General features: G+C 43.4%; 1 protein-coding gene across 1 annotated transcript in view; it reads right to left on the bottom strand.

Moving 5' to 3' along the window:
• The window catches only part of LOC145414104 (uncharacterized), a 255,196-nt gene that overhangs the window by 182,309 nt on the left and 47,701 nt on the right, over positions 1–25,186 (bottom strand). Inside the window, exon 3 of the mRNA XM_080283663.1 lies at positions 24,483–24,590. Within this exon, the coding sequence (XP_080139789.1) occupies positions 24,483–24,590 (108 nt within the window). The remainder of the gene's footprint in view (positions 1–24,482; positions 24,591–25,186) is intronic.

Below are 25,186 nucleotides of genomic sequence, written 5' to 3' on the forward strand. Positions count from 1 at the left end.
GAGTGAGAGAGTGTTTTTGATCAGTGATATGAATGGTAAAGTAGGGAACGTGAAGGTGGATGGAATAGTTGGTGAGTGGGGTGTGCCTGCTGAGATAGATAAGAATGGCAGTGCGTTAGTGGCCATTTGTGCTGGGAGGGGGTTAATGATAGCTAATACCCTCTTCAGGCATAAAACGATCCACAGGTATACATAGCGAGTGATGAGAAGGGTGGGTGGTGAACTGAATGATATGAAAGCAATGACTGATTAGGTGTGTGTGGATGAAAGGATGCGAAGATGTGTAATGGATGCAAGAGCTTATAGAGGCTTGCGGAGTGGACTTTCTGACCACTACTTGGTGGTGGCCAGAATCAAGATCCAAATAAGATGGAGTAATAGAAGAAGGGAAGGACAGGAAGAAGGAGTATTTGCAAGGAGAGTGATAAGGTTACAAGAGGATGAGAAAAAGGCAGAATATAAGAGAGAAGTGGAGGAACGATTTGGGCAAATATGAATTGGAGCAGATGGGGGACGTGGAAGGTGTGTGCAGGATATTCACAGAAGAAATATGTGCAGCATGTGATATGGTGTGTGGGATGAAGAGAAGACGGAGGGGGGTGCAAGGAACAGCGTGGTGGAATGAAGAGGTGAGACAGGCTGTGGCACAAAAGAAGAAAACATACAATGAATGGATGAGAAATAGGGGCGTGGGAGAAGTTGAGAGGCAGAAGACAGAGTTATATGTAGAAAGAGAGAGGTAAAAAGATTAATAAGAGAGTGTAAGAAGAGAGTGGATGAGGAATTTGGAAGGAATTTGAGTGTAGTGTGGAGGGACTGTAAGAAAATGTTCTGGAAAATGGTGAGGAGAGTAAGACAGGGTGGAAGTGAAGTTAGCAGGGAAGTGAAAGATAAAAATGGTAGATTACTAGTGGAGAAGAGAGATAAAGTGAGCAGATGGAGAGAACACTCTAAGGAATTGTTGAACATAGAGGATGGAAGTGATGCAAGTATAAGTGGCTGGGGAATGCCTGGGAGAAGGAGGGAGATGAGAAGACAGGAAGAAATCAGTAGAATAGAAGTTGTGGATGCAATGAAGAAAGTTAAATTGGGGAAAGCCCCAGGAATTGAGGGAGTGTGTGGAGATATGTTGAAGCATGGGGGAGAGATAGTAGTAGAATGGATGTGGAAGATGTGCAGATTGGCCTGGGAGGAAGGCGGAGTTCCGGAGGATTGGAAGAATGGTGTAATTATTCCCTTGTACAAAGGAGAAGGGGAAAAAGAAGTGTGTGGTAATCATAGGGGCATTTTTCTTCTTAGTAATAGTAATAATAACAATAATCTGGCCTTTTGATTCTCAAAAGTGCCAATTCTTCCTTTTGGGAATTCGCTAGCGCTCGACACACATACATTATTTTTACAATTACAATAATTGTGACATTTCTTGCATATAATACAAGCTACATCATATATACATGAAAGTGGCAATATTTAAACCCTATAATCATCCATCATAGTACCTTTCTCCAGGTCACAGCATTTTGAAAAAAGAAAGGCTTTCAGCTGTCTCTTAAAGGATTCAACAGTAGAGAGTTGTCTTATGGACAATGGCAATCTGTTATATAATCTAGGGGCTCTATATGCAAAAGAACGATCAGAGAAAGATGACTGGTGAATGGCTCCTGGCTCATCAAGACGCAAGGAATCATCTTCACTGTGTAACATCACACCCGGGCGTGTCGATGGAAGTTTTAACAATTCAGCAAGATACTTCGGTTCACCAAACTTAAGAACTTTGAATGTAATAAGACACAGTTTAAATTCAATTCTACCCTTTACTGGTAACCAATGCAACTCAATCAGAAAAGGGGTATTTGAGGTTCTCGGGGGGAGACCAAAGATAAGCCGTGCTGCCCTGTTCAACACAGACTGAACTTTTGTTAGTATATTATTTGGAAGACCAACCCACAGTGAATTACAATAATCAACACGAGACAAGACCACTGCATGGACCAATGTTAAGAGGCACCGTCTATTCAGGAATCTTCGCACAGAGTACAGATTTCTGATATGCAAGTTACACCCTCTTACAACCTGATTAATATGTTCTTTGTAATTTAACTTAGAATTAAAATAAACACCCAGATTTCGAACAGAACTGACTGGATGCAGCTGTGACACACCAATGTTCAAAGCCAGGGCATTGTCAGTGTCATCACCCCTTCTGTTTCCTCTGATGATGATGATCTCAGTTTTACCGTCATTCAGCTTAAGTTTCCTCTTAGCCATCCAAATCTTAATATCAGACATTAGAGATTCAAACTTTGTCTTAGTATCGTTGATATCTGACATCTTAACATAGAGCTGGGTGTCATCAGCATAAAAATGATAGGACACATCATGAGCATCAAGTAGAGACGATAAACTACTTGTGTAGAGAGTAAATAGAAATGGACCCAAAACTGATCCTTGAGGGACTCCAAATAGAAGAGGAGCAAAATCAGAGCTAGCGCAATCAACAACCACTCTCTGAGATCTGTCCGACAGATACGACTTAAGGAGCAAAAGGGCACTATCACGAACGCCATAAAAATACAGATCATCCAACAAGAGTTTATGATCTACGGTATCAAAAGCTGCAGACAAATCCAAAAGAACTGGGAGAGAGGACATCCCACTACAAGTGTTTGCCACTAAGTCACTCCGAATCCTTGTTAGTGCAGCTTCAGTTGAATGGTATTTTCTGTATGCTGACTGAACAACAGAAACAACTCTGTTGTGTTCCAGTAGTGGTAAGAGTTGATCGAGTATGGCCCGCTCAATAATCTTGGATAAAAAAGACAGGTTAGAGACAGGATGATAATTTGTCGTGCTCTCGACATCAAGGCCAGGTTTCTTAATTAGGGGCCTAAGCAAAGCACGTTTCTCAGACTGCACAAAATTACTTTCTAAGAAGCATCTATTTATTATGTTGCAGATAAAGTCTGCAGCATGCTCATACACATCAGGCAGTTGTGACATGTTACATGGATCGAGTGAGCAAAATGTTTTATTAAGTTCTCTGATGTAACATTTGACTTTGTTTACATCCAGCGGATGAAACGTTGAAAGCAAATGATCCCCGGTGCACAGTGGCTGGAAGTCAACTGAGTATGCTTCACTAGGAGAACTGCTGTCTAAATCACTTCTTATGCGAGATATCTTACTTGTAAAAAACGAAGCAAAATCAGAAGCCAATTGGGCATCAGATACAGAAGTTGGTTTGACAATTACATTCCTCCGACCAACCAAATTGTTCACAATTGCAGACAGTTTTTTTTTATCACCACCACATGAATCAGCTTTATTTTGATAATACCTAGACTTTTGGGCTTTTACAGTGTGAACGACTGCTCTTCTCGCAAAAACATAACGCAAACGAGTTACTTCGGTCCGCTGCAAGCGCCACTCACGTTCTGCCCTTCTACGTTGTCTACGCATAGAATTAATGGATGGACCATACCACGGAGAATTATCACGTACAGTGATTGTTTTTACTACCTCAGGACAATAATGGTCAAAAATTGACCTGAGCTCATTGTTGTAAATATCAACCAATTCACCAGAAGAAAGACTTGAAGAATCGATGGAGTTTAAAAGTTGATCAATTTCAAAACACATCAACTGGCGGTCAGCATTGTTGTAATTTCTGAACCTGATGACCTTTTTATATGAAGGGGATTTCGGGACATCAAAACTAAGAGTGATCAGAGCATGATCAGAGATGAGGGGGTCAAATGAGTCAACCTCCACATCTGATACACGCCTGCAACCAACAGGGGACAAGATCAAGTCAAGGACATGTCCTGAGACATGAGTTGGATTACTCACATGATTGAAAAAATTGTTCTGGGTGATCAACTCAGGGAATTCTGAAGAAAATGGTTTTGACTCTGGACTATCAATGCAATAATTGAAATCACCACAAACAAGAAGTCCTCCAGGTTTAAGAGAAAACCCTTCAAGAAACTGCCCAAACTCCTCCATAAAACCTCGATCTCTGCCCGGATGATCTGGTTGATAGACAATTGCAATTCTAATGGTATTCTGATGGAAATTTATTAATACTTCCATAAATTCAAATGAAGATGGGGTCAGGTCTGAGTCAATGAGAGAAACGTTTACAAGTGCTGCCGAGTAAAAGTGTATGGTAGGATACTTATTGACAGAGTTAGGGAAATAACAGAGGAATTAGTTGGAGAAGAACAGGGAGGCTTTAGGAAGGGAAGAGGTTGTGTAGATCAGATATTCATTCTTAGATCTTTAATGGAAAAGTTTCTAGAGAAGGGAAAGAAGTTGTATGTGGCTTTCATGGATTTGGAGAAAGCATATGACAGGGTGGATAGACAAGGATTGTGGAAAGTATTAAGAATATATGGAGTAGATGGGAAGTTGTTGAATGCTGTGAAGACTATGTATGAGGGTGCATGGCTACAGTGCGTGTGGATGGTGAACTGAGTGAATTTTTCTCTTTGAAGGTTGGGTTGAAACAGGGATGTGTCATGTCTCCATGGTTGTTCAATCTGTACATAGATGGGGTAATAAAAGAGGTACAAGGTAGGGTAGTGGATGTTGGAGTGGCCCTGGTGAGAGAGGGTAGTGTTTGGAAACTCCCTGTACTGTTGTTTGCAGATGATATTGTGTTGTTGAGTGAAGACGAAGGGGAGCTGCCAGGCTTGGTGGGTGAGTTTGGGAGAATGTGTAAGAAACGGAATCTAAAGGTGAATGTAGGGAAGAGTAAAGTGATGGTCTTTGAGAGACGTGAAGTCAATGAATGTACAGCGAGGTTGGATGGTGAGGAATTGGAAAATGTGAGTACGTTTTAGTACTTGGGTAGTGTGATGAGTAAGGATGGAGGTTTGGAAGGTGAAGTGCTTGAAAGGGTACAGCAAGGAAGAAAGGCTGCTGGTTCCTTGAAAGCAGTGATAAGAAACAGGGAAGTGTGCAAGGAAGTGAAAAGTTACTATCTATCTATCTATATACCAAGGCTGCTTCCCCCAAGGAAAGGGATACCAACTCTAATGTATGGAAGTGAAGCTTGGACGTTGTTGGAAGGGCACAAGTCAAGAGTGAGAACAGTGGAAATGAGTTATTTAAGAGGAGCCTGTGGAGTCACATGGAAAGACAGGCTGACAAATGAGGATATAAAGGAGTGTTGTGGTGTGGATGTGGATGTGATAGGAAGCGTTAGGAGGAATACACTGTGGTGGTTTGGCCATGTGGAGAGGATGAAGGGAGAAAGACTGACGAAGAGAGTGTATGTGAGTGAAGTGGAGGGGGGGATAGGAAGGGGGAGGCTGAGGATGAGATGGAGGGATGGGGTGGAGAGGTATATGAGAGAGGGGAGTGTGAGTTGGGAGCAGGGCAGTGAAATGGCAGGGGACAGGGTGATGTGGAGGCAATTTGTTTGTGGCCACCCTGAACGGGGTTGAGGTGTTTGGCAATAGATAGATAGATAGACATCTTGCCAAGACTTTCTCAGCCACTGATAATAATGAAAATCATAAAGCAAGCAGAACTTATTGCTGAGAAGCGGGATATGCTAAATGGGAAGTAATGGAAGGTTCTCAGAGTTTGTATTTTTCAGCTGCACAAGTTGCCAGTCAGGATGCTATTTGTGAGAGGAGGTATTTTATAAGTTGTACATTAAATTTTATGCTCATTTTTTTCTATTATGTTTTATTTATGTGACTGTTTGTTAAATTATGTAACTTTATCTCAGTTTGTCTGCTAGATAACTTAGTGTGTTATGCAATGTAAGAAAACTCTGGCATGTTTTGGATCTCCGATTTGGTAACTGTAGGTGCTAGAGTACTCTAGAAGCTTTGAGTTTAATGCAAGGCTATATAAGGAGATGGAAGAGTCTAGGGGAGTCAAGTTTTGTTCCAGTTCAGACTGAGTTTAATTCATTATCCGTGCAGATTGTATAGCTCCGGTAATTGTGAAAACAGCAAAAGTGAAGTTGGCATGCATTAGGTGTAGTTATTTGAAAAATAAAGACAGCAAACTAAGAAGCCAGTGTTTATTTGCAATGCCTGAACTGATCTCATTGATGCACACCAAAAGGCTGACCATAGGAAGAACAACTCACTGGGTAGCAACCTTCCTAAACTGAACTATTGCTGTTAGAGCCTGTGGCAGTGTGGGACATGGACATAACATTATAATAAGACAGCATATGCTGTATAAAGCAACTAAGTTGATAATGAATATGCAGCTCTTCACTGTTGGTACTGTTATTCAACAACAATTCTCCATATTCAGTTACATTTACCAAGGCACCAAACCATCTATCATTCTTCATCCCCTTTTTAGGGAGTCTGTCACACTGTTTGATTCCTGTATATCAGACCCACCTTTTTCATTTAATTCTCACTTTCACCATTTGGTCAGGTGGTAGGATGGGATGTAGTGCTGCCATTTCTTCCTTCATGATTGTCATTCTTTTTCTGTGTCTGTCCTCCCCTCTTCCTATTTCTCTCATCCTTATCATCAATATGTATTGGTCTTCTTTCCACTTTGGCTGGCTCTTCACAAGTGGCGAGACAAATTGTCTCATGCAACTCCAGAAACCATTTACAATGCTGGGTGGTAACAATACAGCCAAATAACAGGGTAACATGGAGCTTACTAAGGCGACCCTGTTACCTGGATGGAGTGAGGCAAATGTGGCATCCACCCTGGAACCAAACCTCCAACGTAATATTCACAACTTCCTGTGGCAAGGCATTGCCAGACACATGGGAACACTGGTTCACTACACAACCTGCTGTGGCAAGGCACTGCAAGTCACATGGGAACATTAGTTCACTACAGAGAACAGCCCTACAGGGGTGGTTGCTAGCCTGCAGTTGATGGTTCTACTCAACAAAAACTGAGGTAGCACAACACCACCAACCATATTCAAATTATTTTATGGACAATTATCTTTTTACCTGTGTCCACACAATACTTTTGTGCTGTACTCTCATTTCTACACAATACATCAGGTATCACACTTGCTGCCCCCTTTTCTTAACTAATATTTAATACCTAATTTTTTTGTAAGGCTGATCAGTGCATCCATTGAAACCTGTGAATACTGGTCTCCACCCTATCTATCTTAAGGTTGAACAGACCCAGCAACTGATGGTAAAGAACTGCCCTGGGAGAGCTGGTCCGTGCAGTGAACCAATATTCCCAAGTGGTGGACAGCACCTCACTGTGGTGGAACATGAGAAAGTGTGTGGAGAAATGGTTCCTGGATAGGCACTGCATTTGCTTCTCTGTCCAGTTAACAAGGGCACCATAGTACGCTCCACATCATCTGTTTATCTGGTTATGTGGTTATCACCTAATGTTGTAAATGGTTTCCTGGGTTACAGGAAACCATGAGGCTTGTCACTTGATGTAACCACCTATGGAAGAAGTAGGCAGCACTACATCAAGTGAATGGAAGATAGTCACCACATTAACCCTTAGTCGCCAGCAGCAGTTGCTAAGAAGCACCTATAAAAAAAAAAAAATTGTTTTTATACAGATGCCCCCGACCATGGGACTGGAGCATAAATATAGTTACATCGCATTATGTAAGGTTTTAAAACAACCTATATATAGACTCCACCACATGAAAGGTTTTAACAATCTATACAAAAACTCTACCGCATGTAAGGTTTTAACATAATCTATATAGAGAGACTACTGCAATGTGGAACACTTGCTATATTTCATTAACATAGCAAAAAGGTGTTGCAAGCATCTAGTTGGCGGAGTGGTATGGATAGACTGTAGCCTTATTTACTATGCCTTGTAAAATGGCCAAACCTACAAAGGTATACAGTATATCTCCCCAACATTACTTTTCTTCCACATCAGATCTCTACTCTTTCTTATCATTTCCCCCTTCCTTCTCTTTTCTTCACAAACCTTGGCAGCATATTTGTTTGTTTCTCTCACTGTACGTTCAATTATATCCCTGTCTACAAAATACATAAAAACCTCCTGTGGGTCCTGAGAATTTTGCAAACTGCTTTGACCCATGTCAAACGGCAATCATTCTCTACTAACTGGAGAATGACTCAACTACCCAATTGGAGCACTGTCATTATTGCCATCAACTTCTGCACGCGATAAAATTATCATCTGGCTCCTTTGCAATCTCAATTTGAGATTCATCACCATTATCAGTCATCACCATCACTATCCGGTGCAGAATCACTACTAATACTATCAATGAAATCATTATCCAAATCCTTATCTAGAATAAGCATTATCTCATTATCACTAATGTTCCTCCCTGTGTGGGGCATGACAGAGTCTATAATATCCAAAGATCAAAAGAAAAGTAGAAACTGAGGTTTGCAGGAGAAACAAAAGAGCGTTGTTTCCCATCTAAGAGCTGGGAACACACTGACTGAGGCACCGAGTGAGCAACCTCAAATAAGCCATCTGTGACCTGTATGTTGCCAGTTAGGGATATCTGAGGCTCTAGGGCAATTGCACATTGCCAACTATATAGAATCTCTGCTAGGATTTACAAAGGACAATTTTGGGGGAAGTGTCTATATATAGTCTCCCCACAATTTCTCTGCATATTTTGCACAGTCTATATATAGTTCCACCGCCGGCTAAGGGTTGAAACAGAGTGATCAAACAGCATGCTCAGTAAATTGGGCAGAAAATGTGTAATCTACAAAGCATTTAAATCTCTGAAATCCTATATGCACCTCACAAGCAAAACCATTAGCACACTCACAGTATATGTATACAGTATATATATATATATATATATATATATATATATATACAGGTTATCCCTTAATTCACGCGAACTTTTTTCACGCGATTTCGGTTATCCACGAATTTTTCGTACAATAATTAAAGCAAAATTATAGTATTCAAATAAGTAATTTCAATATACAAGAGAAATAAATAAAATATAAAAAATGCCAACCTGCTGCCCGTGTGCACACATATATGTATGCGTGTGTGGGAGCCTGGGAGATCGGTCTACCATGCACCACACAGTCAGTTTGAATCCAACGGTCGAACCATGCATGACTTGCAAATCGTTATTTGTGGCTTATTTTTCTGCCTTCCAGTAATTGCTTGCCTTGTCTGTCAACATGGGGGATAAGCATAGTGCCAGTGATGCATGTGGTAACACACCAAAACTGACTTGTAAAGAGATGTTGCTGACAGAGAAAGTTAAAGTGTTGGACAAACTTCAGGGAGGAATGTCGGCGACAATTCTCCGTCAGGACGATTCCCCGTCATTTATTTACATACCAGTTTATTTAGCAAGTACAGTACACTAGTTTTTTACTTATATGAGTTATAAAATCCCCCTGAAAATTAGTTATTAAAGTATTAATTAATCAATAATAAGTATATTAATAGAGTGACAGGGAATTGTCCATGTTTTGACGGTGAATTGACTTGATGGTGAATTGTCTCAGAACCGTATGTTTGGGGTGAGTCAACTGTTCATACAAAAAAGAAGGAGAACATAGCATATGGAAGACAGTGAGGGCAAGTGCACCAGACTGCTAAAGTGTCTTCACCTATACCTGTGAATTGTCTTGTAACCGCATGTTTAGGGTGACTGAGTCAACTGTTCATACAATAAAGAAGGCAGAATGTAGCATACGGGAGGCAGTGAGGGCTAGTGCACCAGACTGCTGAAGTGTCTCCACCTATGCCTGTGCTTGTCAGGTTTCAGTTTTAAATTTGTTACATTTTTGTTGTTTTTAATACTTAATGCTAGTTTATAAGGTGTATGTACTGCATAAACAGTATTATTCAGATGTAATATACGTATAGACATGCGTAATTATGTGCACACAAGGGCAGAACATATAGGCGAATTTACCATATACGCGAAGGGTCTGGGAACCTAACCCTCGCGTGAATTAAGGGCTTACCTGTGTATATATATATATATATATATATATATATATAGGCCTACCCCAGTTTAATGAAATTGGTTAGGTAAAACCTCATCATTAGGCGAGGTATCATATATCGGGGTACTTTTAACATGTAAAGCAATGTGCAGAGTTTACCCGCCTTGGGTTTCCCCCCGAACCAAGCCCAACACCCACCCAAATGAGCCCCAAAACCAGATTAAAACCAACCTAAATGGACCAACAGTAGTCAAGGAAGCTAACCTAAGCATAACACCTGTAAATAACTCACTAAAACCATCAAATATAATCTGAAAATCGTCAAATATAAGTCTGGAAAAAAATCAAGCATAGTAAACTGTATCCCAAAACAACAATGTTCACACCACCTATGGCTAAAAAGCATTAATCTTGGTCTTAAAACAGCTTATAAATCAACTTAAACACAATTTTAGTCTGAATTATCATCAAAATTGATAAAAAAATTAAAGCCAATCGTTAAACTTTTTTTTTTTTTTTTTTTTTTTTTTTTTAAATGTGGGGAAGAAGGAACCAAAGGCAATGAGCCCGCAAAACTGTTCCTTCCAAGAGAAAAACAAAATACAAGAGAGAGCCAAATTCAAGATCCATTCATTTCGAGATGCCTTGACACACTGCGTTTGAAAGACTGGAGATCATAGGAAGCAGGAAATACAGACAGAGGGAGACAGTTCCAGAGTTGACCTGTTGCATAAATGAAGGACTGGGAGTAACGGTTAACTCCTGCATTAGAGAGTTGGACAGAAAAGGGGTGAGAGTTTGCTGCTAGACGGGTGTTACGCGCCAGTCGTAGTAGTGGAGGAATACATGCAGACAGTTCAGAGGAACAGTGATCATTGAAGTAGCGATAGAAAAGAGATAAAGATGCAACATTGCGGTGAAGAGACAGAGGTTGAAGGGAGTCAGTAAGAGGGGTAGAGTTGATGAGATGAAAAGCCTTTGACTCCACCCTATCATACATAACCTACCTTTGAAAGCCAGTGTAAAAGGCCACAACAGTACATTGTTCAACACTTGTTCCTGTTGTTTAACAATACTCTATCTGGTCAAGCAGACCTATATACCATGGCTAAGCAATTACCATGGAAAAGCAGACCCATCAATTACAGAAAGCAATCATCGAACAGGGTAGTACTCCTGAGGGGAATGGGAATGCTGGTGATAGGGAGAGCTGGAGCTCCTGTTTCACTAGCTATCTAACCATCCCCCTTTGCTGACCTTTTCAGTGTGACAGTAACATGGAGAGTAGACCAGCATACTCTCCCAAACATTTCCTCTAACTACCTATGCACTACACCACATGCACTTTACATTTCACACAACGTACCCCACTACGTTACAGGGGTTGGCGCCAGCAAGGGCATGCGACCAGAAAACTTTGCCCCCGCTACCTAGTGGCGGACTTCTGGGGGCAGGTGTGGCGGGGGTTCCGCCAGCATAGATCGTGGTCCAGGGCGGGATGGGGCTTGGGCCTGTGCTAGAGGGTACAAGGCATTGTGGTTCCCAGGCTGCCGCATCTGCCCAATAGAGAGGGGCCCGAACCTGGGAGTAGCGCCCCAGGAGGCTGCCCTATCAGTGGGTGTATAACGGCGGGATAGTTGCAGTGCCAAGACGTGCTTGGAGGGTGTCCCTGCAGCTGTCCTGGCAGGGTGCCCCGAGGCCACTACCACAGCCACTGGTAAGCTGGTGGGCTAGGGGTCCCAGATCCATTGCCTGGACCTGGGACTGTGCAGTGAGTGGGACCTGTGCTGTGTCTGTCCCCCCTTATAAATACTGAAGATGACAAAACAAAATAAGTTTCAAAGCAAGCCTGAGGACGGTAAATCACCCACGGGGATGAGGGTGGGTTCATGGAATGTGGGAAGTTTGAGGGGAAGAGCAGGGGAAGTCGTTGAGGCATTCAGTAGGAGGTGGGTGGATGTGGCGTGTTTGCAGGAAGTCCGGTACAGAGGTGGATCAGCCAGAAAGATTGTTGGGAAGGACTGTTGCAACAAGTTGTTTTGGCAGGGGGGGGACAGACGGATATGAAGGTGTTGGTGTGATGGTTGCGGAGAAATAGGTGGAATATGTTATGAATGTTTTGAGAGTAAGTGATAGGATATTGGTAGAGAAAATTCTGTTCGGAAAAAAGATAGCTGTGATTATATCGGCATATGCTCCACAGGCAGGATTGGATGAATCAGAGAAAGATAGATTTTGGGATGATTTAATACTTGTAGTGGGTGGTATGCGGGATGATGAGATAGTGATTTTGGGAGGGGACTTAAACGGTCATGTAGGTGAAGCAGCACAAGGTTATGAAGGAGTGCATGGGGGATGTGCGTATGGTCTAAGGAATGCAGAAGGGGAAAGGATACTCGAGTTTGGGGAGGCAACGGACATGATTGTGTGCAACACATATTTTAGGAAAAGAGAGAGTAGGTTAATTACTTATGAGTCCGGGGGAAATAGCAGTCAGATAGATTATTTTCTGGTTAGGAGGGCCGATAGGAGGTTAGTGAGGGATGTTAAAGTTATAGGAAGTGAGGAGTGTGTGCAGCAGCACAAACTATTGATTTGTGATATGGTGCTTAAAGAACAAGTGATGAAAAAGAGGACTTATGTACCTAGGAGGAAAATATGGAAGCTGAAAAACCAAGTAGTAAGGGATGCCTTCTATATCGAGTTGAGGAGAGTGGTGGCTGAACAGGGAGCTGTAGACAGAGGCATTAATGAACAGTACAGAGCCCTCAAGAACAATTTCTTGAGAGTTACTGATGTAACATGCAGCTGGACAAGAGGACCACCAAGACATAAAGTAACTTGGTGGTGGGATGAGGGTGTAGAAGCTGCAGTTAAGGAGAAAAGAAGGCTTTTCCGGGAATGGAAGAAGGGTGGTAGCAAAGAGGAATACTTGGCTGCCAAGCGTAGGGCTAGAAGAGAGGTATACAGGGCAAAGTCTGAGTCACAGAGACAATTACTTGATAACCTAAATCAAGGGGAAAGGAAAAATATATTTAGGGTGGCAGGTCAGGTGAAGAGGGATAATCGGGATATCATAGGTAAGCAGTGTGTGAAGAATGATGAAGGACGGGTAGTGGTGAACAGTGAGGATATTAAAGATGCATGGAGAAAGCATTATAACCGGTTGTTGAATGAGGAGTTTGACTGGGACAGGGAAGGTTTGGAGCCAGCAGATCCAGTGTCTGGCCCTTGGCCTTTGATTGATACTGCTACTGTGAGTGAGGCAATAGGCAGGATGAGGGTGGGGAAGGCAGCAGGTGTGTCTGGATTGACTGCCGAAATGTTGAAGGCCTCAGGCGATATAGGGGTGAGTTTAGTCACTGACCTGATAAATAGGATTATTTATGAGTGTGTTGTCCCAGATGATTGGCTGAAGAGTGTAATTGTAAATGTGTATAAAGGGAAGGGTGATGCCCTGGAAAGAGGAAATTATAGAGGTATAAAGCTTTTAGATCAGATAATGAAGGTAATGGAGAGAGTTTTAGAAGGTATGATTAAAGAAAGAGTTAATATTGATGAGATGCAGTTTGGGTTCATGCCAGGTAGGGGGACCACTGATGCCATATTCATTGTTCGACAGCTTCAGGAAAAATATATTGGTAGGAGAAGGGATCTTTATTTTGTTTTTGTTGATTTGGAAAAGGCCTTTGACAGAGTCCCTAGAGAGGTGGTGAAGATGGCAATGAGAAAGCTTGGCTTGGAGGAGTGGCTGGTTAGGGTGGTTATGGCCATGTATGTGGGTGCTCACACCCAGGTGAGAGTGAATGGAGATTTGAGTGATGAGTTTTCCGTGAATGTTGGTGTGCATCAGGGGTCAGTCTTGAGTCCCATGTTGTTTATCATGGTACTTGATACCCTTTCACGTGACTTTAGAAACGGACTCCCGTAGGAGTTGTTGTATGCTGATGATTTGGTGTTGATTGCAGAGAATGAAAGGGAGGCGGAGGAAAGGTTTAGGAAGTGGAGAGATGGTATGGGGCAAAAGGGTTTAAGGGTAAATGCAGATAAAACAAAAGCGATGATATCTAGGGTTGGTGGCGGTACTGTCAAAGACGAGGGAGAGTGGCCACGTGCAGTTTGCCACAAGGGCGTGGGAAGTAATTCCATCTTGTGCGGTGTGTGTGATAAATGGGTGCATAAGAGATGTAATGGTATCAGAGGAAGACTGCGAGATAATGCTGATTTTATGTGTACGGCGTGCCGGGGTGAGCAGGTGGAGATTGTCAGACGTGATAGGATTGAACTTGCTGGTGAATCTCTTGAGTGTGTGGAAGAGTTTTGTTATTTGGGAGACATGTTGTGTGCTGGAGGTGGGGCTGGAGCTAGCTCTGTGGCTAGGGTGAGAAGTGGTTGGAAGAAGTTCAGGGAGCTCTTGCCTCTCCTGACATTGAGAGGGCTCTCCCTACATGCTAAGGGGTCTTTGTATGCAGCATGTGTTAGGAGTGTAATGCTGTATGGCAGTGAGACCTGGGCAGTGAAGGAGGAAGATATTCGCCAGCTCAGACGTACAGAAATGACAATGATTAGGTGGATGTGTACTGCGTCCCTGCGTCCAAGGCCTGGAGGGGCTGGGTTTACAATGGAAGAGTTGAGAGGTAGGATGGGACTGGAGTGTATTGGTGTTGTGATGAGGAGAGGTAGATTGAGGTGGTTTGAACATGTGGAGAGGATGGGGGATGATAATTGGGTGAGGAAGGTGAGAAGTGTTAATATTGGGGGTGGGGTTATGAGGGGTAAACCGAGAAAGACATGGGACGAGGTCATTAAGTGTGACCTTAGGGTTAAGGGACTGAACAGGGAGGCTGCAATGGATCGTGCAGCATGGAGAGCCACCATTAGGTGACCAAGGCCGACACATGCAACCATGTTGGAGCCTTTAAAAACGAAACGAAACAAATCACCACTGCAGGGCCATATCCAACAGTGACATGGAAAGAAATAGGAGAAAACCATCTACACACACAAAAAATGCAGTGGGAACAAAAACATAATGGTAAAGTAGAATAAAATTATGGTAGAGTACAATACGGTAAAATAAAAGCAGTGTAAACACTCACAATTCCTTGCTGGGCATTATGCTGAATAACCTGCTAGCTTTGACTCAGACTGTTATACTGTGGCTGGCAAAGCTGTTGAAATGCTCAGTACATCCTATGTGGTCTAGTGGCGTAGTTTGAAGAACTTAGTATGAGTCAGAGTCAAGGAGATCTCCGGCCGACAACCCATGGAAGCAGCTGTGGGATATCGTGATGGACTGCCTACTTCAGGTGACTCTGAGGAAAGCTGCAAACTCACATCCAGGGGAGACACAATGGCTGACTACATGCTAGGCTGAGGCTCCATCGTTGAAGGCGTGGTTTGATGCTGTGGTGGTGGCAGTGCAGAGGTGGACTGGGCTGGGGCGAGAGGCCAGAAAAAAAAAAAAAAAGAGTCGATCTTGGACTGGCAACAGGAGCAATGATTCAGGTATCAGATGGCACTCTCCCTCACATAACGAAGATCGACCACAAGGCAAGAGGCACCATCTCTGTCACTTTCTGGGTGCTTGGCATACTCAAGCACCTGCCTGAGATGAGCATGGAATGTGCTCAGGCATGGGATGGCTAGGGTACTGCACTTCTCTGAGTCGTCCACGCCGTCCTCATCACTCTCTTCTGGCTGGGCAGCAGCAACAGAAGTGGCAACCTCAAAGTCGGACATAACCTAATAGCCGGGATTGCCTGTATCGTTGTCTAACCATTCCTGTATGTCATCAACATCCACAGCCTCGTCAGCATTATGCAGACAAGTGTGGAAGTCGTCCATGTCAAAGTCCAGAAAGTCGTGTCTGCTCTCAGGTCCCTGAAGAAGATGAGACCAACCACTTTTGATGGTCTTCATGGAGACTTCCTTCCGTGCACTCACCTAGCTGTACTCGGCAGACTTAAGGCTGCAGCGCCGCAGGTTTTCCAGTGTCCTCTGTCCTTGTGTGTCCGGCCCCCCAGCTCTGCTCGTCCTCGTTCTCGTCCTCAAGAACAACCATCACCTCGTTGAGGAACCGCTGTCGGTACAGTCTCTTCGTGGCCATGATGACACCCTGGTCCACTGGTTGAATCAAAGCAATGGTATTAGGTGGCAAAAACATGCACCTAATACGACCATCATCTGCAACCAATTCTTTCTCGGATGGATGTACAGGGGCAGTGTCCAAGAGAAGAAGAGTCTTTGCCAGGTCACATGGGATTCCAAGTTCCTCCATTTAATAATTGAGAACCTCCTTGACAAAATGCCTGTGGTACCAATCTATGAAGATCTTCCAGGCAAACCAAGCCTTCACAGAATGGTACCACACAGCAGAAAGGTCATCCATAAGCCTATCAAGGCAACGGGGCTGTTTTGCTTGCCCAACAATAACTGGTTTCAGACACTGCGACCCATTAGCATTAGCACAGCATAAAACAGACACATGGTGCCTGGACAACTTGTGGCCAGGCACATGCTGCTTCTTCTCATTTACCAGAGTGTTAGTGGGCACTGAGCAGCAGAAGAGGCCACTCTTGTCAGCATTATAGACTTGACCAAGAGTGAGGTCCTCCTTCTCAATCAAGCGCAACAAATTCTGCCAAAATTCTCCACTCTCTCCTCATTAGTGTCCAAAGCTTCGCCATGGGTCTTACGAGGGGTAAGGCCATGTCAAAGCTTGAATCTGAACAACCAACCTTCGGATGCCTTGAAGTCTGCGACTTTGTGAAGGTGGGCGAATTTCTCGGCAGCAGCCTTCAACTCTGTGCCTCTCACTAGCATGCCTGCAGCCTATTGTTGCCAGTACCAAATCAGCATCAAACAGCTGACTTCGACATGTCGGGGCAAACTCACAGTCTTCCGTTCAGTACTGTGTCTGTTCTTCTGACCAAAGTCTGCCGTGTACTGAGTTTGTCACAGGCTTTCCTGATATCATGCTGGGTTGAGAGGGCCTGGTTGAACTCCTTAACCCACGGCGTCCGGGCGTCATGTATAGATGACCGCCTGGAGATGTCCGGGTAGGATGTTGTTTTGCGGCATTGTTCGCATATTTTGCGGGCAATTATCAACATAGGCAATCACTGGCAACCCTCCTGCAAGCATCCCAGTCACACTCCAGTTACCTGCCTACCTCCGTCATGGATAGTCCTAAGCAAAAAGTTTACCCTGTGTCCGGTGAGATGTCAGCCAGCCTGCCTCACAGTCACTGCCATAGTGACCTAACTCCACTGTTCACACCACCGCATACTCACACCACGCTTCTCTAAGCCTACACGGAAATGGTGTTTGTTGACTGTGGTATTCTTAAAGTTTTTTTTTTTACTGTGGAGGGCCAGTACAAGCCTTACTTGTGCCACTCATACAGACTACCAGGACAAGCTGAGGCCATCAACTTGAAGTCGAAGTATTGATGAGTATTATGACAGTTTTTATATTTGGCTAAGTATTAGCCAAGATATTTAAAAAAAAAAAAAAAAAAAAAAAAAAAAATCAGAAACCTACAGCTAGGGGAAGGGTTGGCAGAAATAAACACTGGACGCCATGGGTTATGGATGCGGGAAGTGGACCATTCTACATCAATCTTACTTAACCCTTTAACCGCGGGTGTCATTCCAGAATGACGTTGCAAAAACTGGACCAAACTGCGGGTGTCATTCTCGAATGTTTGTGAATATTTTGAATACCCCGCGTTTTTTCCGTGCGCCAATTGTTTCAAGGGAGAGTAGCTATTAAGTTCTTTCACTCCAGCCGACTCCCACCTCCCTCTTCCCCCCCCTGGGGCCCCACCTCCCACCCCCTGGGCCCCCCACCCCACCCCTGACCAAGCGCGCATCAGTATCTGTCCAGCTGTGTGAGTGACAACACATGTTGATGTGGCAGTGAAGTGCAGGCAATTACAGTGCCTTTTACCTGTCTCAGTGAACACAGAGTGGGTGTTTATCGTATGTGCAGTGTTCATATATGTTTATAGTATTATTATCAGAATGTGATTGGCATTTGGTAATGGTGTGTGAGCGAAAAATAGTGATTACAACACCGCTGATGTGGCAGTGAAGTGCAGGCAATTACAGTGCCTTTTACCTGCCTCAGTGAACACAGAGTGGGTGTTTATCGTATGTGCAGTGTTCATATATGTTTATAGTATTATTATCAGAATGAGGTTGGTATTTGGTAATGGTGTGTGAGCGAAAAATAGTGATTACAACACCGCTGATGTGGCAGTGAAGTGCAGGTAATTACAGTGCCTTTTACCTGCCTCAGTGAACACAGAGTGGGTGTTTATCGTATGTGCAGTGTTCATATATGTTTATAGTATTATTATCAGAATGAGGTTGGCATTTGGTAATGGTGTATGAGCGAAGGTAATGATGTGTGAGCGAAAAATAGTGATTTTACACCCCTCACTTCTAACGGCACTGCCCGTCCTGTGAAAGTCAACGAAGTCATGAAACCTACATCAATGGAAAGCTGAAGGTTAGTACTTTCTAATGGTACCTTATTTTTTTCTCTAGCTTTATTCTGTGCAGAGTTATTAAGGTTAAAAGGTTTGTTTACATTTGGCTGAAACCCCCGCGGGAGAGGACAGTCAGACCAAAACAATACCCGCGGTTAAAGGGTTAAGATCTTCCCTTTCTTCTCCAGAGTCAATTCTACCCTCTTCCTTTTCCCTTGAGGAGGGGCCACCTAGGATGAGTCATGCAAGGAATAGCAAGGCCTGAAGCAGGTAGGGAACCACCATGGAAGCTACCACATGTGCCGTCATAACAGCAGTCCGGGAAGATGTGCTCACAAGTGACAAGCGGGAACTGGAAGCGAGCAAGGGGGGGTCTCTGGAGGACATAGGGTGAACTAACCAGCCTGACACAGCAGCACCACCAGGTTATTCTCACCTGTCTGGGCGGAAATTGTTTGTGCAACCGTAATTTCAACATGGATGCATTAACTTTGTCCAGATAGAGAAAAAAATGTACGAATAATGGTTTGCAACAGCCAGATTGCAGCGTCTGGACAATGGATTGTCCAAGCAACGGCTGTCCACATAACTGAGAGATTACTGTATATACACAGGAGGTGCTACCCAAAAGTTCCTGAAATTTTAAAGCAGGGTGGAAACCACTTGTCATTCAGTGTGTGGGTGTTTGGTGGTAGTGCACCCACCCTTTTTGTTAGTGTGTCAAGTGGCTTTGTGCAGGGTGGATACTTTCACTGCATGTGAGTGTTTTTTTAATTGTTGTGTTTGGGTTAATTTGAGAATTTTGTTATCTCAAAGATGGAGGATGGGAAAGAGTAACATGTGTGCTTTTAAATATTGTGTGAAACTCACGAAGAACCTAATCTAACCAGTTATAACACTTGAGAGGATGTTAGGGCCATTTCTGGCCATTTACTTGAGCTCCATGCAGACCTCTATGTGATGTTGCTTTTGCTCATCAGTCAGGAGCACCAGGGCAAACTTGGCAGCAATTCGTCTCACGTCAAGGTCGCCAGACAAAATACGCTGGCAAGTTCCATACAAGAGGCTAACAATGTCACAAACACAATGGAATGTCCTCCTACGATATTCGAGGATGGTTGCACAAATTTTGGCCACATTATCAGGTGATGAAATGGTGGAAGGGCGACCAACACATGCACTGTCATCTGTTCACATTCGTCCATTTTTAAAACACTTAACCCAGTCATATGTTTGTGTAACTTCCACAGCACTGTCACCAAATGCTTGGTCTAACTTCCACAGCACTGTCACCAAATGCTTGGTCTAACATTTTATGAATTTCTGCTGCATTCTTCCTGAGTTTCACATAAAACTTGATGCACACATGTTGCTCTTTCACATCCTTCATTTTTGAGATCGCAAAATTTACAAATTAACCCAAGCACAATGATAAAAAAAACACACATGCAGCAAACACATCCACCCTACACAATGCCACTTGACACACTAACAAACAAAGGGTTCATGCACTGCCACCTAGCATCCACACACCATACGAGCAGTTTCTGCTCTGCTTTCAAATTTCAGGAACTTAGGAGTAACACCTCATATTTCCACTTCTCTCCCTCCAGACTTTTGCCTTCCCATAGTGTTACTTCCACAGGTTATGAGTTGGGATTACGTTATTGTCATGCAGCAACTTCTTTACCTCCAAGCTCACTTTCTTATTCCTATTCAGTGTTTTCAGTGTACTTGCAAACTTTCTTCCCTATTACATCCTTCCATGCAATTCATCTTTTAAACTTTCAACCATCCTTAACACAACTTGAATACCTTGTCACCCATTTCTATATCATTCAGTCTCACTATATACTCTCTGATTTCATTCCCCACTTCTACAATCACCTCTACATTTTACTTCTTATACACACTTCCAAACCCATTCACAAAGCCTAGCAACTCTCAATCATCTTCACTGAATAATACAGTATTATTAGCAAACAACAACACAGACAATTTCCAACCTTACCTTCTCTCATCCAAGACACTGTCATCCACTGCCATACCTTAAAACTCATTTATGACACCATACAGACTGAAAAACCATGGCAACATGACACATCCCTGCTTAAGTCCAATATTCGAATAAAAAAAAACTCACTCAGTTTACATTCCACATGCATTGATGCTCTTGTGCCCTCATACTACAACAAACAACTTCCAATCTAATTCATATATTTTATAGCACACTTCACAACTACTGTATTTATCACATGCTTTTTCCATAACAATGAAGGTAACGTATAACTTCTACTCCTTAGTACTGAATTGCTTATAAAGACTCCAACATGCTTCTACGCATTGGCCTTGGTCACCTATTGGCAGCTCTCCAAGCTGCTTGATGAATGACAGCCTCCTTATTCAGTCCCTTACCTCTGAAGTCAAACTCTTTGACCTCGTCCACTCCCGAGGTGGATGGAAAGCTGATGACAGGGAGTGCTGGAGCTCCCGTTTCATCAGCCCTCAGGACTAGTTCCTGACCATCCCCCTTTGCTGAACTTTTTCAGTGTCTCAGTTACACAGAGAGTAGGCCAGCATGCTCTCCAGTACAAATTTCTCTATCTATCTTCACCAAACTACATGCACAGTACACACTACACTTCCTATTCAAAGTTCACCAAAATGGCATCAATTCACCCAGCCTCGAAGTCCCCAGGGGGGGGGACCATAAATGCCCCCGCCATCTGCCCCTCTCCCGGTGACGACTCGAGGTGCCTGGAACCACTGTCTGACTCTCTTCTTCTTCATTTCTGCAACATTCGCGGCCTTTCCTCTAACTTTCGCTCTGTTGAGCACCACCTCTCCTCCTCTAAACCTCACCTTCTTTTTCTAACGGAGACTCAGCTGTCTGAGGCAACTGACAGCAAACCCTTTTCTGTATCCTCCTACTTTCTCTATACTCATTTCAAAGCCAAAGGTGGCTGTTGTGTATACATACGCAATGACTTATCTTGCTCTCGTGTTCCTGAACTTGATTCTTCTGAATTCTCCACTCTCTGGCTTCGGCTTTCCTGTCATTCTCTGACTAAATATATCTGTGCTGTTTACTTATCCCCTAATTCTACTGACTATCAAAAATTCTTCGACTATCTTACTTCTACAATGGAACACATTCTGTCCATTTCTCCTTTCTCTGAAATCTCCATTCTTGGAGATTTCAATGTTCACCACCACCTTTGGCTCTCCTCTCCTTTCACGGATCCACCTGGTGAACAAGCCTACATCTTTTCTATCCTTAATGACCTAGAGCAGCTCGTACAGCACCCTACCCGTATCCCTGACCGCCTTGGAGAGAGCTCCAACATACTTGACCTCTTCCTCACAACTAATCCTTCTGCTTACTCTGTTAATCTTTTCTCTCCGTTGGGTTCCTCCGATCACAACCTTATTACCTTAACCTGTCCTATCGCTCCAGTACGGCCTGCGGACCCTCCAGGGAAACGTCGTCTCTGGCATTTTGGAGCCGCGGACTGGGAGGCCCTCAGGCAGTACTTCTTTGATTTTCCCTGGAATGATTATTGCTTCCATGGCCGTGAGCCATCTGAGTGTGCCTTGCGCATTACGGAGGTTATTCTCTCGGGCATGGAAGCATACATTCCTTTTTCATATCCTTTGACTAACGCAAGAAAGCCTTGGTTTAATCACACTTGTTCTAATGCTGTCCGCAACAAGGAGAAGGCCTACAAAAGGTACCGGAGCCAACCCACCCCTGAATCACATAATCTTTACGTTTCTGCCCGGAATCGTGCTAAGTCTGTTCTTCGCTCTACTAAAAATAATTTTATCCATACTAAATGCTCTCAACTCTCCAACTCGAATTCTTCCCGCTCCTTCTGGCACCTTGCCAAAAATCTTTCTAACAACTTTACCTCATCATCCTTCCCTCCTCTTTTCTACTCTGATGGTTCTGTAGCTATTTCTTCTACTGATAAAGCAGATCTCTTCGCACAGACTTTCTCCTCCAATTCCACCTTAGACGATTCCGGTGCTGTTCCTCCATCACTTACCCCCTCCGACTTCCTCATGGCTGACATTAAAATTTCTTCAGTTGATGTATTTTCTGCCATTACTGGCCTCAGTACTAACAAGGCATATGGGCCTGATGGGGTCCCTCCTGTTGTTCTCAAAAACTGTGCTTCTGTGCTTACACCCTGCCTAGGCAAACTATTTCGCCTTTGTCTGTCAACTTGTACCTTTCCTTCTTGCTGGAAGTTTGCTCTCATTCAGCCAGTCCCAAAGAAGGGTGACCACTCCCAACCCTCCAACTATCGTCCAATTGCTTTAACGTCCTGTATTTCAAAAGTTTTCGAGTCAATTCTTAATAGAAAAATTTTAAGGCATCTTTCCTATCACAACCTTCTTTCCGATCGTCAGTATGGGTTCCGTCAGGGACGCTCCACTGGCGATCTTCTCACCTACCTTTCAGACTCCTGGTCATCCTCCTTTCGGGACTTTGGCGAAAGCTTTGCCATTGCACTTGACATCTCAAAGGCTTTCGATCGAGTCTGGCATAAATCTTTAATTTCCAAACTGCCCTCCTACGGTTTCTATCCTTCTATCTGTGCCTTCATCGCTAGCTTCCTTTCTGGTCGTTCTATAGCTGCTGTCGTAGACGGCCATCGTTCTTCTCCTAGATCTATCAACAGTGGTGTTCCTCAGGGCTCTGTCCTATCACCAACTCTCTTCCTTTTATTCATCAATGATCTTCTAAGCTGTACATCTAACCCTATCCACTCATACGTTGATGACTCCACCCTTCACCTTTCCATTCGGTTCCCGCAACGCCCATCTCAACAGTTACTTCAAGAAACAAGGGATGAGGCTATGGCACACCTAATGTCTGACTTGGCTCATATCTCTGACTGGGGTAAAAATAATATGGTTGTCTTTAATGCATCTAAGACTCAGTTCTTACACCTATCAACCCGACAAAATCTTCCACAGGTATACCCACTAATGTTTAATAATATTCAGATTAATCCTGCATCATCCTTGAACATGCTTGGGGTTTCATTTACTCGGGACTTATCTTGGAAAGATCATATTACATCTCTTGTAAAATCTGCTTCCAAGAGATTGGGTGTGCTAAGCCGACTCCGCTCTTTCTTTACCCCTGCACAATTGTTGACTCTATACAGGGGTTTTATCCGCCCCTGTGTGGAGTACAACTCTCATGTGTGGGGAGGCTCCCCACATCAGCTCTTCTCAATAGGGTGGAGTCAAAGGCTTTTCGTCTCATTAACTCTCCTCCTCTTACTGACTCCCTTCAACCTCTGTCTCTTCGCTGCACTGTTGCATCTTTATCTCTTTTCTATCGCTACTTTAATGGTCACTGCTCCTCTGAACTCTCTGCTTGCATTCCTCCACCTCTACGACGGGCGCATAGCACCTGTCTGGCAGCAAACTCTCATCCCTTTTCTGTCCAACTCTCTAATGCAAGAGTTAACCGTTACTCCCAGTCTTTCATTTATGCAACAGGTCAGCTCTGGAACTGTCTCCCTCTGTCTGTATTTCCTTCTGCCTATGATCTCCAGTCTTTCAAACGTAGTGTGTCCAGGCATCTCAAAATGATCTGATCTTGAATTTGGCTCTCTATTGTATTTTGTTTTTCTCTTGGAGGGAACTGTTACTGCGGGCTCGTGGCCTTTGGTTCCTTCTTCCTCGCATAAAAAAAAAAAAAAAAAAAAAAAAAAAAAAAAAAAACCCAACCACCCCTTGGATGTAAACCTGCACCAGCTCAATTCGAATGGAGTGCCTTAATTACCCACTAAACCACTAAGCACCATAATTTGTTTATATGGTTACCACCCAGCGCAGTAAATAGTTTACTAGTGTAAAGGAAGCCATTTGGCTTGTCATTCAGTGTACAGTCACCCATTGGCAGAAGGAAGAGGAAAGAAAGACAGAAAATTCAAATTCTACAAGTAAAATCAAACCAATACAGTATTAAATGCACAAACGGTACTATACCGCTATATCACTTCTCATGTACAACCCATCATCAAAATCTTCCACCAATAAAACAGATGCCACACACTAACCTGTACAAGTAAAACTCCACCAGATGAGTTAGATTGTGCATGGAGGATGGCAACTGACTGATGCTGGAGTTGCTCAAGTCCAACCGCTGGGCCCCATCATCCTTGCACCTGAGATACATCATGCACATTAGGAGGGAGAACACAAATACACTATGTACACACATGTACGTATGTATGTATGTACATGTGTTTATACACTATGGCAGCTATCTTGCACACCCTTCAACTACAGTATGGCATACAGTACAAACATCTACAAGAAATAAGCCAACAGGAAGGCAATCTTAAGACTTTCCCACTAATTACACTTCAAACAAATCAAAATTACAAGCAGTATGGGAACTGGCAAATTTTCTGTAATTACCTAAGGACTTAACAGAAGAAAAAACAATGAAGGTGATTTATACTGGATTTACTGTATCTTTACACAAACACAAGGAATTAAAGAGATCCCTTGGTTTACGCACACTTCGTTATAGCATTTTTCGTTCTCACAACAAGAGGAAAATTTGCACTCCTGCTGTTATCGTGCATTTTTCAGCTGATCTGGCTTCTGCTGACAATGGTGATGGTGTCTGTGGTTTCTCATGACTCTAGGGGATTCAGAGATGAAGCCCTACTCCAGGAGTTAATCCCAGGTGTGAAGACCAGTAACTCTCCACCCCCTTGCCTCAAGCCCATCTCAGGTCTCTCTATGGTCCATT

This window comes from Coenobita brevimanus, chromosome 98 (assembly GCF_032717465.1).
Source record: "Coenobita brevimanus isolate Jiangsu-jjx chromosome 98, ASM3271746v2, whole genome shotgun sequence".
Classification (NCBI taxonomy): domain Eukaryota; kingdom Metazoa; phylum Arthropoda; class Malacostraca; order Decapoda; family Coenobitidae; genus Coenobita; species Coenobita brevimanus.